The following is a 17358-nucleotide window of genomic DNA, read 5'->3' as shown; positions in this document are numbered from 1 at the left end:
TCATCACCATTAAGTTACTAGCAAATTATTTAACTCGCATCAAAATTTATCACAGCCTGCTGTGAAGAAAAGGTCCTCGGCATCATGAGTCGAATGAGGACGGATTGATAAAGGGATATCAGCTCTGCAAGTAGTTTGCTGACATTGCACTGATCAGCCTCGAACATCTTGTTCACTCTGTTCACCTGAGACACAATAGGGTTCAGGAACTGGATCTTTGTACATTTGATACAACAGGTCGGCAGCATAGTCTTCGTGCTTGGAAATCTGAAAAGAGATTTAGAGAGAGAGAGAGAGAGATCTAAATGCATTCACATATTTTTTTATCATGCTATAAAACTTACCTCAAAATGAAGTTTCAGTTCGTCATACTGATGCAGGATCCTCGACAGGCATGGAGCAATTGCAAGCCATCGTGTATCACACAGCTGCAGAATCTTGAGAGGCTGTTCTCCCACGTTGATTGTAGAGTATAGGTTTGCATACTTTTGTTGGCGGAGAACACTACTAGAGAAATATCTGTAGGTTTGTGACAGCATATACTCAAGGTGGGAGGGCAACTTTTTCATTGCATATGAAGTGCATAGTTGTAAAGAGTGACATATGCACTTAATGTGTGTTACATGCGGGTTTACTTCCCGCAATTTTGAGATCACTGAGTTATGTGCTCCTGACATTGTGTTACAGCCATCTGTTCCCAGGCCAATGCATTTCTTGACGTCCAGCTTCATATGTTTTTCCAAGAACTCGGCTGTTGTAACAGCCTCAGCAGTACCTCTCTCGAGTTCAACCAGTCCTGCGAATGATGTTACAATTCTTTTCTTCTCGTAGCTTGGGTCAATACACAGCTTCTTTTTCATAGTGTTATCAGTGCTTTCATCAATGATTAGCGAATAGTCACTGTCACCGATGTCCCGACGTAAATCACTGAACATGCTGGGTCCCAGCACCTTGTTCACAAGTGCCGTGCATTTTGTCCTATGTAGGGACAGATCTTTGCATGAAATGTCTTTAACAAGCTCACCCAGGTGATCAACAGTCCTGATGCTCGAGTGGCAAGCAATATGCGCTGCTAATTTAAGTTCCGAGGCTTTCACGGCGTTGCTGGCCTTTATTTTGGATATTCCAGACTGGAATAAGGTCCTCATGTTTGAGAACGGGGTGGCATTTTTCTTGTGTTTTTCTGTTTTACTGTGATTCACCAGGTCAGCGTGATGAGCTCTCACTGTAGTCTTGCAAAATTTACAAGCTGCATGTTTCTCGTCACCCGGAACACTTAAGATCCATTCTTTGAGCCCATCTTCTTTCTCCCACTCCTTGTTATATTTCTTACTGTACTTTGCCCACTTGCTCATTATCACTGAGGAACGCGTGAACGCCTACACAGTAAAGTATTCGCACTTCAAAAAAGCAAGCAGGAAGCAGCTCACGACTTTCGGTATGGGAGACGACAAAGGACTGACTTCAGGCTTCAGCACACAGTGCTGCTGCTGCTGGTGCTGCACCTCTTAATGCTTTAATAATAGGCAGGGCCTAGCCTCTGGGGTCAAGGACGGCCATAATCCCCTGGGGAGATCCGCGAGGTCACACCCATCACCCTGTGGCTTAGGGCGGCTGCCAGCTGGTCTGACTCCCTGACCCCCGAGTTAGCATGTAAGAAAACAATATGTTAGTATTTTTTGACATAACAAGCCCAAAACCCAGCCCAACAGAGCCAAAAAGAGCCCAAAAACCGCCAACCCGCCAACACCAAAAATTTCACGCACAATTCGTTGAAAAACAGCCCAATTGGGCGGGAAAACCGCCCAACCACATCAGTCTCCATGCTCATAACACTGTACTCAGCTCCTATGATCTAAATCTTCTTGCCACCTACTCACTGCACACTCCATCCCTCCATGTGACCCCAGTCTTATATCTGAACATTTTCTGGTCACACTCCACTAACATATCTTCCAACTTTGTTAAAGCCATGTCTGAGGGTCATATTCCAATACTGCTGATGCAAGCTTCAAATATTTTAGTTAATAACCTGTAAAAGGATTAGTGTTTGCAAGGTTCAGCCTATCCAATGTCAAGGGTAGGAAAAACAGGGTAGTAGATAGAACTTTCAGACTGAATTTTATATCATTCTTATACAAGTATCACAGTTTTTAACCTTCAGTTAAATAAAAATTTCCAAAAAACAGCTGGCTACCTTAACTGGAGCACAAGACGATAGTATTAAAAAAAAAACCATTCACGGCCATCTTAACATACATAATACTATACTTAGCTATAAACAATCCATTAGATAACATCACTTACTCTTCCCTTGTATAACAATCATGATCAGTTCACTCAACAGCCAGACTGGCTCCTCCATGGAAATTAGGGAAATCTTAATGATTATATACATAACAGACCTTCATAAAACTTATAATGCAATATATTAACAATAAACAATATGAAGAAACTTTTACCATTCATAAACTAACACACATGCTTCTGTTGGACAAACTCTTGTAAAAGTCAGTATCATGTAACAATTTGAGTCTATTTTTTCCCAGAACTTACATGTAAATTACTTGTGCATATCTCATTAAAGCTTACCTTTGTTTTTCAATGATAAGCAGACCAACATTTGTACATAAGTGAGGGTGAGGGATAATTGTTTAACACACTTTGTCCTCTTAGAGCCCATGCAGATGCACAAGCAGGCAAAACACCCAAACCCTTGGAGACCTCTGTGTGCTGACAGCAGGGTGAAATGTTCTTGTATTCATACCTTATGCCTAAACTAGTCATGGGTAGTACAAGAGGCCAAGCCTCCCAGAAAAAAGCTGTTGCTGGCTTTAACAATGAGTGAAAACTTATTAAATTACGTATGAGATATTACTCTAGTTACGACGCAGCTACGTTCCCCCTAAGAGTCACATAGTCAAAAGTCGTGAACAGTAATCAACAAAAATGGCAGTGAAGTGCACTACATTAAATGTCAACCTAATAAATTTGCTGAAACTAAAATACATTGCTTTTATTAACTTAAAGTTATCTGGTGCCTTCTCCTGGGAATAAAATATGGATAGAGGAACAGAAGTGGAATGTGATCTGAAAGAAATAAACGGTGAAAACTTTTGAGCTTGTGGGTGACCTGCCTGCAACTGAGATTAGACGATAACACTATGCATCAAGCTTTGTCTGACTCTCGACCCACACATAAACACAGCATTGAGTGGTAACAAATGTACAGTGCAAGATTGCCAATCTGCAGGTATGGCCATATTGTCCAGATTAATGCAGTGAAATATCAGGATACCATGCCATGCTGTGCTTCCATTTGGATCAGGAATCATGCTGACACATGATGCTTTGTTGGTAAAATAAGGTAACTATCCTTGTTGTAAAGTATCCTTGGTAGTGGCCAGGTCATATTACTAGAAAGTCTGTTCACTTGAGTGCGACCCAAGCTGACAACATAAACCTAAGCGTGTTTGCATGCTGAGTGCTGATTTGCTACTGCTATGGCTTCCAAGTTTTCTTTACCCTCTGTGTTTATCTCACAAAGCACTTTCTACTAATCTGCACTCAGCTTGCAAACACACTTAGGTTTATGTTGTTCAGCTTGGGTCAGACTTAAGTGAACAGACTATAGTTCAAAAGTTCTTATGCACTGTGATTTAAAGTGGTTTGTGTGTGCCGTTTTGTGTTATTTTTGCTTCTATAACCAGTAGTTGTAAGGGTTGACTCTGACGGGTTTCATGATGTGTTGATTAAAATGTGTGGGCCAGGCACTCGGGGGTTCAGTGGGGATGCTGCTGGCAGTAAATAGATATGCCAAAGTAGCTTCCATGCACAAACCTAAGATCAATCATCATACTAAACACCTCATTGACTCCTTCAAGGCAAGCTTTACATTACTCCTGTCAATTCAATAACAATTAAAATTATTGCAGCTAAAAAATTTTTTGCCAGGAGGGATTCAACTGGGAAAACAGATGACTGTCCTAGAATGTGGCACCAAAAAATTCCTTTCTATTAGTGCCCAAGGTACATGTATAATGACTGTGCCATCAGGGTGGGGGCAAACAAACACTACCCAAGGTGCCCCCTGACACTTCCTTCCAGAATAAAATCTGTCACTTGAGAAAACAAACATTGTAAAAACTTGGAATCTACTTGAACATGCTAATGAAAATGCTTTAAAAATTGGCAATATTGGAAATATTGGCAAGATTTCCTGCTGTTTGTATATATAAATTATATACAGCGAGTACTTTAATATTAAATCCTATAATTATCGTGTTTTGTTTCTAGACACGCTTTGTACTCAATGGCATTGCAAGCACAGCAATTTGTTCACCTGTGCGTCCATTTGCACTTCTCAAGCCTCTGCAGTACTCTTGTTCCCCTCGTGCCCTCAAATTGGCAGTGGCAACATGTATCCAGCACCTCCTTATCCACGCTGAAATGTTTGGGTTTACGTCATGCTTCCCAGAGCCAGTGAATGAGAGCATTTCAACCACCACGTTTTGCCCATGGTGTTGGGTTCTAAACATTTTGACATTTTGAACTGTAATTTGTTTTGTTGTATTCATTAGTCATCTAAAAATCTATTAAGATACTAACGATGCTACAATATTTTAAACTAATGCCTTATTTGCTCTCCCCCTCTCAAAATTAGTACCTATGTAATGGTTCCTTATTTCATATAAAAAAATGTTGAAAAGTTCAACTTTAACAAAAACATGAATTGTAAAACGTATACTAATTCATTGTTAACCTGAGTGGTTGCCTACAACCACAAACCCTCAAGAGCAAGGCTGCAGGTCTTGTCCTTGAATGAGGGAAGAGAACTTGATGGGGTAGGAGCTCTGGTGTATGGTTAAGTCCCTCATGCAGCCTGTGAATGGCCTCTGGAAGTGTCCTTCACTCCCATATTTTATTGGTATTTCATCAGGGAAGCCACCTGGTGCAGGAGCAATGTCAAAAGATAGATTGTGGAGATAAGGTGTATCAAAGAAGCTCAAGTATGCAAGGTCATAGATGTACATGACAAGGAAATCAGCAATGTGAATGAACTGAGTCGTTTCCAAATGCATTAATTTTTCATGAATCACACAAGTAAAACTCACCGATATAAACAAGTCCTTGTGGGTCATTGAGCTGAGTGTATGTGCCAGACAGGGAGGCCTTCTGAGGGGTGCCATCCAGGAAGGCAGTGACCACGGTGCCATGGCGGATCACCACCAGGCTGTGCCACTGGCTGTTACTCACAGAGCCTGCCCAACAAACATATAATAAAAGCTCTAGTAAAGTATAAATGACTGAAACATGAGCAAGTGCATTACCATACATCAGACATATACTAAAATGTAGAAACTATAGAGTAACATGAAACAGGGAGAAAAGTAATATATAACCTATACTGGTGAGTCATCATATATAATCCAACATATATATAACATCAATAATCTTTGCCTATAATTTACCCTCTTTGATCCACCTGGGACATTTGTGATTCAGAGTTGGGGAGAGGCAGGTAAATATGTATTTCTACTCATAAGGGCTTTCAAAGAGCAATAAATGTTGAGAGCAGAGTGCCAGGAGAGAAATGCAATACATTACCATGAACTGACCATGTAAGAAACATTACCTGATGGTACTAGTAATTTTGACACACTGAGGCACAAAAATGAACCCTTGACCTTAATTCCAAACAAAGCTCATGATGAAAACATTGAACTTTGTACCTTTTACCTTGCAATGCTAGAATATTAATCACAAAAGATTTACAATGAACAGCCAACAATCTTCAATACATTTTCAGTTCATGCATTATCACCCAACTCAGCTGTTATGGGGGGAAGGAAGGGTCATTAGAGAAATTAGATGTGTTATTGAGGTCATGTGGGGGGTACTGGGGTCATAAGAAGTCACGGGGGAGTCTGAGGTATAGGTTGTTGTATTACTCTGTCAAAGGAAGAGAGAAGGTCATTATCATGGATGTGTTAACCCGTCTGCTGCGACTGGCACGGATTTGACTTTCAGTGGTAGCCTCGTAACATACAGTCCCAGGTCTTTACCTCTGTGGTGGATAGTGGAGTGTTTCCCATGTGGTATTGGTATGCTGGATATCCCCTCCCAAGGTACATGACTTTCCATTTTTCTTCATTGAATTGTAGCAGCCACTTTTTGTTCCATTCCTGTAGCTTGGTGATGTCTTCTTGTATGAAATCCACAGTCAAAGGGTTAAGTCTCTAGTACAGGTAACTCGATTTATGTGAGTTTGGTTTACACATTTTTTAAATAATGCGGGGTCCAAAATCCAAATAAATGTTAAATTTACACGTTTTTTTCACTTGTACGTGATATTTTATGAAGTGTCCACCAGATGTCTCATTGTCTCTGGGGACTCACGGCGCCACGGCCCATACAGCTCAGCTTTTCTTTTTTTTCAGCGCCACTTGAACAACAGCAATACGCACGCTGCCACCGCTACCAACAAACAACAACACCACTGATGCTGACCAGAGGAGGGGAAGGGAAGGCAGAGGAGGAACCACGTAGAGAGGAGTCAGGTGATAAGGATACCTAATAAAGGTGAACAAACCTGTTGTGATTTTTTTATTTTTGTTTTTTTTTGAAATAACCCTCTTCAAGGACACAATACTCGTGTAAATCGAGAGTTACCTATACAACTCACCCGTCAGGAGGAGGCGACCAATGTTCCCTCCACCAAGGTGCCACACCACCTTCACGCGGCTGCCCTCCACGCCCACCCCAAGGTAGTCTTTTCCTGGCGCCTCCACCTGTAAAGTTGAGGTACTGTGTTGTAGCCGTGTGTGGTGCTCATCTCTGTCTCACTGGGCCTTGAGTCTGTAGCGGTCTTCGATGATTGTATAAGTCACGTTACTATGTCACACTTTTGCAACTCGTGGTACCATCCATCAATATGCCGTTACACAACTATGACACTATGATGCATCTGGGGTTGGCAAAAGGGACAATAAGGGTGGTGGGCATGATGTCTATACCTGAATGGAAAGACTGAACACTGGTGGATGCTTACTGGATTAAGACTTACCTATACGAACTCTAAGAATGGATGGTACAGACTTACCTGTCCCCGCCACAGCAGAAGTCCATGTGAGGCTGACGTGGTGAAGTTGAAGGAGAAGGAGTCCAAGTGTGGGCTGGGCAAACCATAGTGGCCGCCCCCGACCACCCCGAAGCTGTAGCCGCTGAACCTGGTGCCTGTGTCCCGCAGCCCCCCAAGACCAGCTGCTGGAGAGGGAGAGAAGGGAAGAGAATAGAAAAAAAGTAGAAGACAAGACAAGATCAGACCAGACAAGACAAAAGAAGAGAAGAGAGGAGAGGAGAGGAGCATAACGAGGAGAGAATGAGGGAGAGGGAGAGGGAGAGGAGCTAATCTGTTCAATAAGGAGATATAACCAAGCCCTACTAACTTTTTTAACATTCAACCAGTAGAATCAAAACTGTGCATTTTATTAGATATCCAAGCTGTGGATACTGCAGTGATTTCACAAACCTGTTTGGCACTGTAAGCCATAATATCCAGGAGGGCAGAGGCATCTATAGTTACTGAAGCCTTGGTCATCATCCCCTTTTGCCTCTCTTTTATCTTGCAACAGCTTTCTAATGGAGTTTTCTTCTGTTTTTCTTTTACTTTGATCACTTATGTTTCCGTCACTCTCTATGCTACGCTCCAAGTTTTGTAATAGGGAAAGTTTCTTGAAGTGTTCCTCTCCGTCAGTTGAACTGTTTCTTCCCTGGTCTCTGTGTGTTTTGGACTTCTCTCCTCGGATGTAGTCCTCGACCACTTCTTCAAGCCATTGGTCGTCCTTCTCATAAAAAGAATTGTAGGCTCTTAGAGGGGCTGTGGGCCGGACAGCAACTTTTTGCCGCCGTTTTTGTCTTCCTGAAGCCTCGTCGGTGGGGACACAGGTGGCACCGTTAAGGCACTGGTGGTTGAGGCAAGCCCGAGGCAGCTGACACCTTTGGCCGAGATAATCCTGAAAAGATGTAACACATTCATACATTATTAAGCAACATTACTAAGAGAGCTGTAAGTGGCTAAAGGGCTGATAAGGAAATAAGGATGTTGGGGATCTATACCTGAATACAAACATTTATCTTTTTCTGTTTTCCACTTTCCCTCTAAATCATTTGTCAGGCGCCCGTCTACCATAGAAGGATGAAATGCATGTGCAGCAAATCTTCATAAACAGTATCAGTGTTATTTGAGTGATAATATTTATAATAATAATAATAACAGTTTCATTCCGCCCAGCAGTATATATAAAAAACTAGATGAGTAAGCGAACAAAAACAAACGATATATTATAAAAGTGTGTGCATGTCTTGGTTCTCTCTCTCTCTCTCTGTCTACATGTTTTTCACTTCTTCATTTCCTGTTTTTTTCTCATTTTCCTTTCTCTCTCTCTCTCTCTCTCTCTCTCTCTCTCTCTCTCTCTCTCTCTCTCTCTCTCGCTCTGTCTACATGTTTTTCTCTTCTTCATTTCTTGTTTTATTCTCATTTTCCTTTTTCTCTTTTTGTCTTTCCTGTATTTTGTGTCTTCCTTATATTTTTCACTTCTTCGTTTCTCTCTCTCTCTCTCTCTCTCTCTCTCTCTCTCGCTCGTTAATACCATACCATAAATACAACACAAGGCTTCAACACACCTTGGTACATGTGCAGGCATATGAGTCGCCCGCTGGAGTGCAGGTGCCCCCGTGGAGACACACCTGGTGGCCACATGGGGTCCCGTCACAGTCCCCGAGACCCGCCCCACGCAGCAGCCCTCCTTCAGGGACTCGGAGGTCGTGTTCTACTCCATTCAGAGTCACCTGGCATAAGATATTAAAAGGAAATTTGAATTGAAATGGTTAACCCAGAAGCAGTGGGGATCATGTTTCTTAATGGTCCCTCTAAGCGAGAAAAAAATGAGAAAAAAATCATCACTCACACAAACCATTTCATAATATATATCAAAGCATTTGTAATCAGTTTATGCATCATTTATTTTGGGGGGTTTAAATCATGGCACAAATTTGGCCCGTCGCTGCTACACGGTAAAGTCACAAATTTGGCCCGTCGCTGCTACACGGTAAAGTCACAAATTTGGCCCGTCGCTGCTACATGGTAAAGTCACAAATCTGCCCTGTCGCTGCTACACGGTAAAGTCACAAATTTGGCCCATCGCTGCTACCGGGTTAATATATAAATGAATAAATGGATAAAGCACAGGCTGGCTAATCACTGGTATGATATTTGTTGTTGTCAGTGCTCTGGGAATGGTGCTGATGGTAGATGAACATACAAGGAGACAGCAATGCAATGAGTTAATTAAGAATGCAACCAGTGATTCATCATGGCTATATTTGAGGTGTGGATTTGCATTACCTATTTCGAAGCTGACCTCATATATTTGGAAAGCTTTCAGGAGGAAGCTATACAAATTGAGATAAAAATTGCAAGCATCATTGAAATCCTGAGATAAAAATTGCAGCATCATTGAAATCCTGAGATAAAAATTGCAAGCATCATTGAAATCCTGAGATAAAAATTGCAAGCATCATTGAAATCCTGAGATAAAAATTGCAAGCATCATTGAAATCCTGAGATAAAAATTGCAAGCATCATTGAAATCCTGAGATAAAAATTGCAAGCATCATTGAAATCCTGAGATAAAAATTGCAGCATCATTGAAATCCTGAGATAAAAATTGCAAGCATCATTGAAATCCTGAGATAAAAATTGCAAGCATCATTGAAATCCTGAGATAAAAATTGCAGCATCAAAATTGCAAGCATCATTGAAATCCTGAGATAAAAATTGCAAGCATCGCTGAAATCCTGAGATAAAAATTGCAAGCATCATTGAAATCCTGAGATAAAAATTGCAGCATCATTGAAATCCTGTATATTAACCCCTTGACTGCGGATTTCCTACAAGAAGACATCACCAAGCTACAGGAATGGAGCAAAAAGTGGCTGCTACAATTCAATGAGGAAAAATGTGAAGTCCTGCACCTTGGGAGGGGATATCCAGCATACCAATACCACATGGGAAACACTGCACTATCCACCACAGAGGCAGAGAAAGACCTGGGAGCATATATTACCAGGTTACCAGTGAAGGCCAAATCCATGCTAATCGCAGCGGACGGGTTAACAAAACTTCTCACCTGTCTGATGCATCCTTGGAAGGGCACCAGTGCCTCCTGGGGTGCCGCAGCAGCAGGTATCGCTGAGTAGTCTGGCACACCACCTACAGAAGAGGACATCAAACTGTTTCACAACATTCAAAAGGGAAGTCTCTGCCTGCACATCCAAGGCTCTGTTTGTCAGTACAGCAACTCACCGATAAACACCTCGCTGTGAGTGTCCAGCAGCACTAAGGTGTGGGTTGGTGCTGGGGTGGGGGACCGAGTTGTGTGACCCTGGAATATGATTGAGGCCGAGCCTTCCACCCTGGAAATGGTGACGGCCTGCCACTCACCCAGTCTTGCTGTGGCCTCAGACTGCAGCAACACCAGTCCAGGAGCATGAAGACCTTGTGGGCAAAGTCAAGTAAGGGAAACTTTTTAATGAGAAATTATACAGTCTTAAATAATATTACTGTCTACCTTTTCCATTTCTTTTTTTCAGAAATATGTTAAATACAATAGTCTCGTGACGAACATGGGAATTTGGTCAGTGATTGCATAACATTGAACGAAATTAGCACTGGACAAACAAAAGGACTTTTGGAAAAAAATATTTTTGTTGGAAAATATCTGAAATATACACTTGATCCTCGATTTCCTGCATTTCTCGGACAAAATCTGGGGTCCGGCAATTGCTGGACAGAAGCCAGGTCATGTCCATGAACCAAAACAAACTCCAGGTGAGAAAATGGCGGACACTTCATGACCACTGCCAATGGTGATTTCTTTGTTGAAAAGTAATGCAAGTCTTGAATGTTGAGATGTAATGCCAAGTTCAATTAACAAATAGTTAATCTCTTAAGTGTGCTGCTTAAATGTGCTGGACAAAGTGTGCTAACAGTCTGGGGCAGGTACTGAATATTGGTGAGTGCCATACAGAGTACTGTAAATGTCTGTGAATGGGCTGTTTCCATGGACTTTTTAAAAAGACTTGTCCAAAAAATGCTGCACTGGACATGAAACTGTGAAAGGGATTTGGGTGTACGTGTGGGCTAACCTTTGACCTTGGAACCACTGAATTACTGCCAGAAACTATGCTGATAATAGTTTTGGGTTTTATTTCTGGAGGCAACAGTAACTGGAGTCCAGAAGTTACACATTGACTATATCTGGCAATAGTTAGACACCCCTCGTCACTTTGGGTGCCTCGATTACAGAGACAATAGAGATTTCCTTAAATCAGCACAAAGAATAACCAAAATACTCTAAGGACTTACAAACTAATTATATTGAAAACCCTAAAAAAATGAACTTACATGAATTTGGGTCCTGTGTGTGCCTGCAGTGCTGAGAGGGTGCAAGCATATCATTAAAAAAAATATTAAGGAGTGCAGACTGGATGCAGATTCAACTTTAAAAATAGCTGAGTGAAGGGCAGGTGCAGGTCTACTTAAAAAAAACAAAAAACAAAAACAAAAAAAAAAAAACAAAGCTACTTACTGCTCCCGAATAGAGTACATAGGAGTGGCCAAAAAGAGAGGTACTGTTGTACTTGGTGCGAGAGTCAACACACAAGGAGAGGTTGTATTAACAGAGTAGCTGCTTTAGTGAGACCATGGGGAAGGGGCTCGAGGGTCATTGGGAGTAACAGGTCAGGAGAAGTTGGGTAAGGACAGGTATGTATAGTGTGTAGCCTTGAGAGGATACAGGTTTAAGGGCTGCTGATTATACAAGGTGCAGTTTAGGTATGAACAGCAGGGGCGGGGCTGGGTAGGTCATTAAAAGGTGCTGCATTGTCAGTCAGTTGAGGGTATCAACAAGTGTGCCATGGAAGATTAATGTTAATAATTTCCTGGCCCTGTCCCATTACAAGGAGAATCCTCTGCATTACGGCAAAACGTTCCCTAAATAAGAGAAAGTTCAGCTTAAATGAATGTGTAGTTTCCAGTAGAACAACTCTGAATGTATCTAGCATGACGATATCTTCTTGAACTCTTACCTCATGACAATCAATTAACCCGGTAGCAGCGACGGGCCAAATTTGTGGCTTTACCGTGTAGCAGTGACAGGCCAAATTTGTGGCTTTACCGTGTAGCAGCGATGGGCCAAATTTGTGGCTTTACCGTGTAGCAGCGATGGGCCAAATTTGTGGCTTTACCGTGTAGCAGCGACAGGCCAAATTTGTGGCTTTACCGTGTAGCAGCGATGGGCCAAATTGGTGGCTTTACTGTGTAGCAGCGACGGGCCAAATTTGTGGCTTTACCATGTAGCAGTGACGGGCCAAATTTGTGCCATGATCTAAACCCCCCAAAATAGATGATGCATAATCTGATCAGAAATGCTTTGATATATATTATGAAATGGTTTGTGTGAGGGGTGATTTTTTCTCATTTTTCTCGCTTAGAGGAACCATTAAGAAACATGATCCCCGCTGCTACCAGGTTAAGAGAGAGTGAATTAATATTTTTTGCAGTCGCCATATGATATAACAATAATTTGACAATATACTTGCAATAATCACTGTTGATACCACTAAGAGTGCTCTAAAAGTTACTGTGCATGTAGAAAACGGGTCAACTTTGGTGTGCAGGGTGGGTGTGTGTGGGTTTTGTGCTGCAACTCTTTGTGGGTGTGGGGTGGTTGTGAGCACATATGCTATGAGTGTGGTGCAAGTGCAGGCCACATAAATAAATGACTGTGGGTGCTAGCCAGTGTGGACATAATTACTGTGGATGCAAGTATGGGTGCAGAGTAGAGTTAGCCATCCTCCCAGACCTGTGTAAGCCTTCTGCTATATTTATTATAAGCACTATAATGCAAATGATAGAAATTTAAGAGAAACAGCTCATCTTGGTGAATGGTATCATCAACAAAGGTAAAGATGGAAAACCAACTGACAGAACACCTTCAGGAATCATTTATTTATTTACCATATTTTCAAAGTCGCTGGTTGCCTGTACTTTTCCTTTTCTAAATGTGCTGTCATAACATACCTTCCATGACATGTAATCACACACTCACCTAGGGAAAAGGTAAACTGCAGGGTGCCGTTGACTAGGACAAGGGCCATGAAGTCTCCTGAACTCCTCACCGGCAGCGCAAGGAACAGGACACCGCTGAGATGGTCTGGCTTGAAGGAGAGTGTGACGTGGGACTCGCGGCGCAGACTCCTCGTGGACTGAAGACTGGCGTAGGAGCCCTCCCCAGAGAAGCTGAGGTCTGTGATGTTTATGGCTGCAAGCAAATGAGGCACAAGTATAAAAGTGTGTGTGTAAAAGAAGTAAGTGTATTTTTTTTTTTTACGTCGCGGCCTATTGTGCCGGTGTGCTTCTTCCTGGTGGGGCCTGATGGTTTGCCCAGCACGTTCTGGCACAGGCGAGTGTTTATAGTGGCGCCATCTTGTGTTGGCTCATACTGCCCCCCGGAACTCATCTTTGAGCCTCTCTTTGGGGAGGTTATCTAGAGCCCGGGTTGATGGGTGGTCTTCAGGGCAGCATGTGGGTAGTCTTAGGCCACTCAGCGGTGACTGAAAAACCTTAGCTGTGCGGGGGCCAGGATTCGAACCCGTGTCCCTCCTGGAGCTTCTGAACGCGGGGCCGTCATGCTCACCACTCAGCCACCGCCTTAGTGAGTCAAGTCAAACCAAGTAAAATAGAGTAAAGTAAATTAGTAGCTAGCACGAGTGTAAAATGGGCAACCAAACCAATTAAGGAGGTATTCTGTTTTGGCGGGAATTTGCAGTGACTGAGAACTTGCTGCATCGTGTAGTGAAGCAAAATGGTGAAGGAAAAGTAACCTCAAAGTGGGTGATTCCTAGGGCTAAAGCTGCATGATTTTCCTGTTGAACTTGGCTGGCATGGGGTGCGTAGAGTCTGGAGGTCACTTTAAAAACTGGTATAAATGGCAAGTAGGTAGGCGGTGGCTGAGTGGTAGCGTGCTGGGTCCACATTCACCGCGCAATGGATGACGTGAGTTCGAATCTCCACATACGCTGGCTACCACCGCGGATTTTTCAGTCACCGCCGAGTGGCTTAAAACTACCCACGTGCTGTCCTGTAGACCACCCATCAACCCGGACTCTAGAGGAAACCGTCGAAGTGAATCAAGGAGGAGTTCCGGGGGGCAGCATGAGCCAAGAGAAGATGGCGGCACTATAAACACTTGTCTGCGCCATGACGGGCTGGGGATGAACACTATCCAGGCCCCTCAAGCAAGCCTACCGGCGCTATAGGCGAAAAAAAAAGAAAAAAAGTAACCCCTTTCACATGGAGGCGGAGGCAGGAGGCGGTGACTAAGTGGTTACCATGCCTGTGCTGCGTCCAGGAAGACACATGTTTGAGTCCTGCCCGCAAACACAGCTGGGATTTTTCAGTCACCGCCGAGTGGCCTAAGATTACCCACATGCTGTCCTGAAGACCACCTATCAACCTGGATTCTAGATTCTGAATTTTTAGGTATCACTCACTCTTCATATCCCTTGCAATACTTATCTCACCATCCTACACTACAATTACATCTTCTTGCTTCTTTAAACCACTAGTTCATTAACCCGGTAGCTGCGGGGATCATGTTTCTTAATGGTCCCTCTAAGCGAGAAAAATGAGAAAAAATCACCCCTCACACAAACCATTTCATAATATATATCAAAGCATTTGTGATCAGATTATGTATCATCAATTTTGGGGGATTTAAATCATGGCACAAATTTGGCCCGTCGCCGCTACACGGTGAAGCCACAAATTTGGCCCGTCGCTGCTACTGGGTTAAGCGTAGTATTCATACATAGATCACACCCAAAACTTTAAGTGGCAAAGGAGCACAATAAACATGACTGAAATACCTTGACTGCACAGAGGTCCCGTTCTCCCCAGCTGGCACAGACACTTTGGCGCATCCCTCTGGAGAGGTTTGGCTGGCAGGCAGGATGAGCCGGGATGACATGTCCCTGCACCCCCTTCACAAAGGTGGCTGGGGACCTCACATTTTGGACCCTTCCATCCCAGGGGGCATTCACACCTGGGGACATATAGGTCTCGTTTGTCACATCAACTATTCCTAAAGGTTAAAGAGGGGATCAGTCGGATTTTAATGAGTGTTTCTTCAGGTTCAAGGTACAGAGGAAGGGTCAAATTACTAGCAGGGTCATAAAACTATTACATATAGGACTTGCTTGTCACATCAACTATTCCTAAAGGTCAAAGAGGGGATTAGTCGGATTCTAATGAGTGTTTCTTCAGGTTCAAGGTACAGAGGAAGGGTCAAATTACCAGCAGGGTCATAAAACTATTACTGGAAATGCTCACAACTCTTACGAAAGGTATGTCAAATGTGTGAACTTGCCCGACGAAATGTTTAGTAATATGGCCCTTATACTTCTGCCATGTAAGTGCTTGAGAAATCTCTTTAAAATCAACAGAGGGACTTTGGAGGGAGAAAAAAGGTTGAAGTATTAGTAGGCACCAAGACAGTTTAATTTTTGTAACTTTTCTTACACAAGAGTCGACAGCGTGACGGCGCCGCGTTCAGAACGAAGTGAGTTCAATCCCCGCCCAGTGCCGCCAAGCTGGGATTTTTCAGCCGCCGCCGAGTGGCTTAAAACTACCCACATGCTGTCCAGAAAACCACCCATCAACCCGGACTCTAGATTCTAGGATCAAAGATGAGCTCCGGGAGGGCAGCATGAGCCAATGCAAGATGGCGCCACAATGGGTTTTTGGGGATTTATTTTCTAGAATTAACAGAGGAGACCAGCTGGAAGACCAAGGAAGACGGTATGTGGAGGAAGATATAAGAAGGATAAGCAGCAGGGAGGAGAGATTCTATGATTGTCAAGAGTGGGCGAGACTCATAGCCTGTCCAGCACCATAAGGGAAGATATGGACGTTAAATAAAGAAGACAAAAAATAAGCAGAAGAAAAAGAAGAAAAAATAAGCAGATGAAGAAGAAAAAGAAGAAATTGAAGAACTAAAAGAATAGAAAAAAAAGATGAATTAGAAAAAGAAAAAAGAAAAAAGGAGAAAAAATAGAAGAAAAAGAAGCAGAAGAAGAAGATGAAAAAGGAGAAGAGAAAGAAAAAGAAAAAGAAGAACTAAAAAAATTAAAGAAGAAATAGAAAAAAAAAGATGAAAAAAAAAAAAAAAAAAAATCCGTTCCCTCTGACCAAACCCAATTTTTCCTCACCTGAATGTCGCACCCAAGGCAACGCAGCGGCCTCCATTAAGACACTGATTCTCCTCGGCCCTGCACTCGTCCTGCCCACACTCCTGAACATTAAGTGCGGCGGCCACCCTCACAGCTGTCCAGGGGTCCGCGGAAGACTTGGCCACCCGGAGGTCAAAGATACAGCCGTGGAACCCATTGAGGCGCCACATGTCGGCTGGGAGGTGGCTCATGTTAAAGGAAGGATGGCCGCCTGTTGGGGTTAATACGAAGGGGGTATTTTTATTTATTTACTTTTTTACAGCAAGGGAGACAGCTCAAGGGCAATTAAACAAAAAAGCAACATAAAAGCCCGCTAGGTGCTGCTCCAACAAAAGTAATATGTGATGTACTGGATATACTACAGTAGATTGTTTGCCATTATTTTGTGTTGATGAACTGACAGGAAGAGTAAACAGGGAAGGTCAACTGTAGTCACTTGTAATCCATTTAGCAAGTTGAGTTTCAAGGATTTTCTTATAATGCGCCCTTGAGCTGACTCCTTCACACACACACACACACACACACACACACATTACATGGATAAGGATATGAAAAAATTAATTACCACTACGATCAGACCAAAGTTGGAATATGCAGAGGCAGTGTGGTCTCCCCATAAGAGGAAACACATAAAGAAACTAGAAAGAATACAAAGGACGGCAACAAAAATGGATCCAGAGATGGAGGGATTGACATACGAGGAAAGATTAAAAGAAATGGACTTACCAACAGTAGAACAAAGAAGAGAAAGGGGAGACCTAATACAAATCTACTAATTATTAAGCAAAATAGAAGAAGTAGACAACGAGGAGTTACTACTAAGAGAAGGAATTACCACCAGGAACACAAGAGGACGTAGTAAATTATTGAGGAAGGGAAGATGCTTGAGAGACATAAAGAAATATAACTTCCCACAAAGAAATATAGAGGTTTGGAACAGACTAAGTGAGGAAGGAGTATCGGATAGGAGTGTGCAAAGCTTTAAGGAAAGGTTGGATAAATGTA

General features: G+C 42.7%; 1 protein-coding gene across 3 annotated transcripts in view; it reads right to left on the bottom strand.

Annotated features, from left to right (window-relative positions):
• Window positions 1-2064: 2064 nt before the first annotated feature.
• LOC126988740 (protein eyes shut-like) overlaps window positions 2065-17358 on the bottom strand; it is a 65408-nt gene continuing 50114 nt past the window's right edge. For 2 of the 3 annotated variants that reach the window (XM_050847110.1, XM_050847112.1), the window contains exons 19-29: window positions 16333-16564; window positions 14992-15167; window positions 13173-13385; window positions 10367-10558; window positions 10191-10273; window positions 8686-8850; window positions 7532-8015; window positions 7103-7266; window positions 6686-6791; window positions 5115-5261; window positions 2065-4948 (exon numbers count right to left, since the gene is read on the bottom strand). In XM_050847110.1, the coding sequence (XP_050703067.1) occupies window positions 4791-4948; window positions 5115-5261; window positions 6686-6791; window positions 7103-7266; window positions 7532-8015; window positions 8686-8850; window positions 10191-10273; window positions 10367-10558; window positions 13173-13385; window positions 14992-15167; window positions 16333-16564 (2120 nt within the window). In that variant the 3' untranslated portion in view covers window positions 2065-4790. The remainder of the gene's footprint in view (window positions 4949-5114; window positions 5262-6685; window positions 6792-7102; window positions 7267-7531; window positions 8016-8685; window positions 8851-10190; window positions 10274-10366; window positions 10559-13172; window positions 13386-14991; window positions 15168-16332; window positions 16565-17358) is intronic. The other variant, XM_050847111.1, reaches the window with a different exon arrangement.

The sequence above is a fragment of the Eriocheir sinensis genome, chromosome 70 (genome assembly GCF_024679095.1).
Source record: "Eriocheir sinensis breed Jianghai 21 chromosome 70, ASM2467909v1, whole genome shotgun sequence".
Lineage (NCBI taxonomy): Eukaryota > Metazoa > Arthropoda > Malacostraca > Decapoda > Varunidae > Eriocheir > Eriocheir sinensis.
Note: the sequence above shows the minus strand (reverse complement) of the source record. Positions and strands in the feature narration are given on the sequence as shown.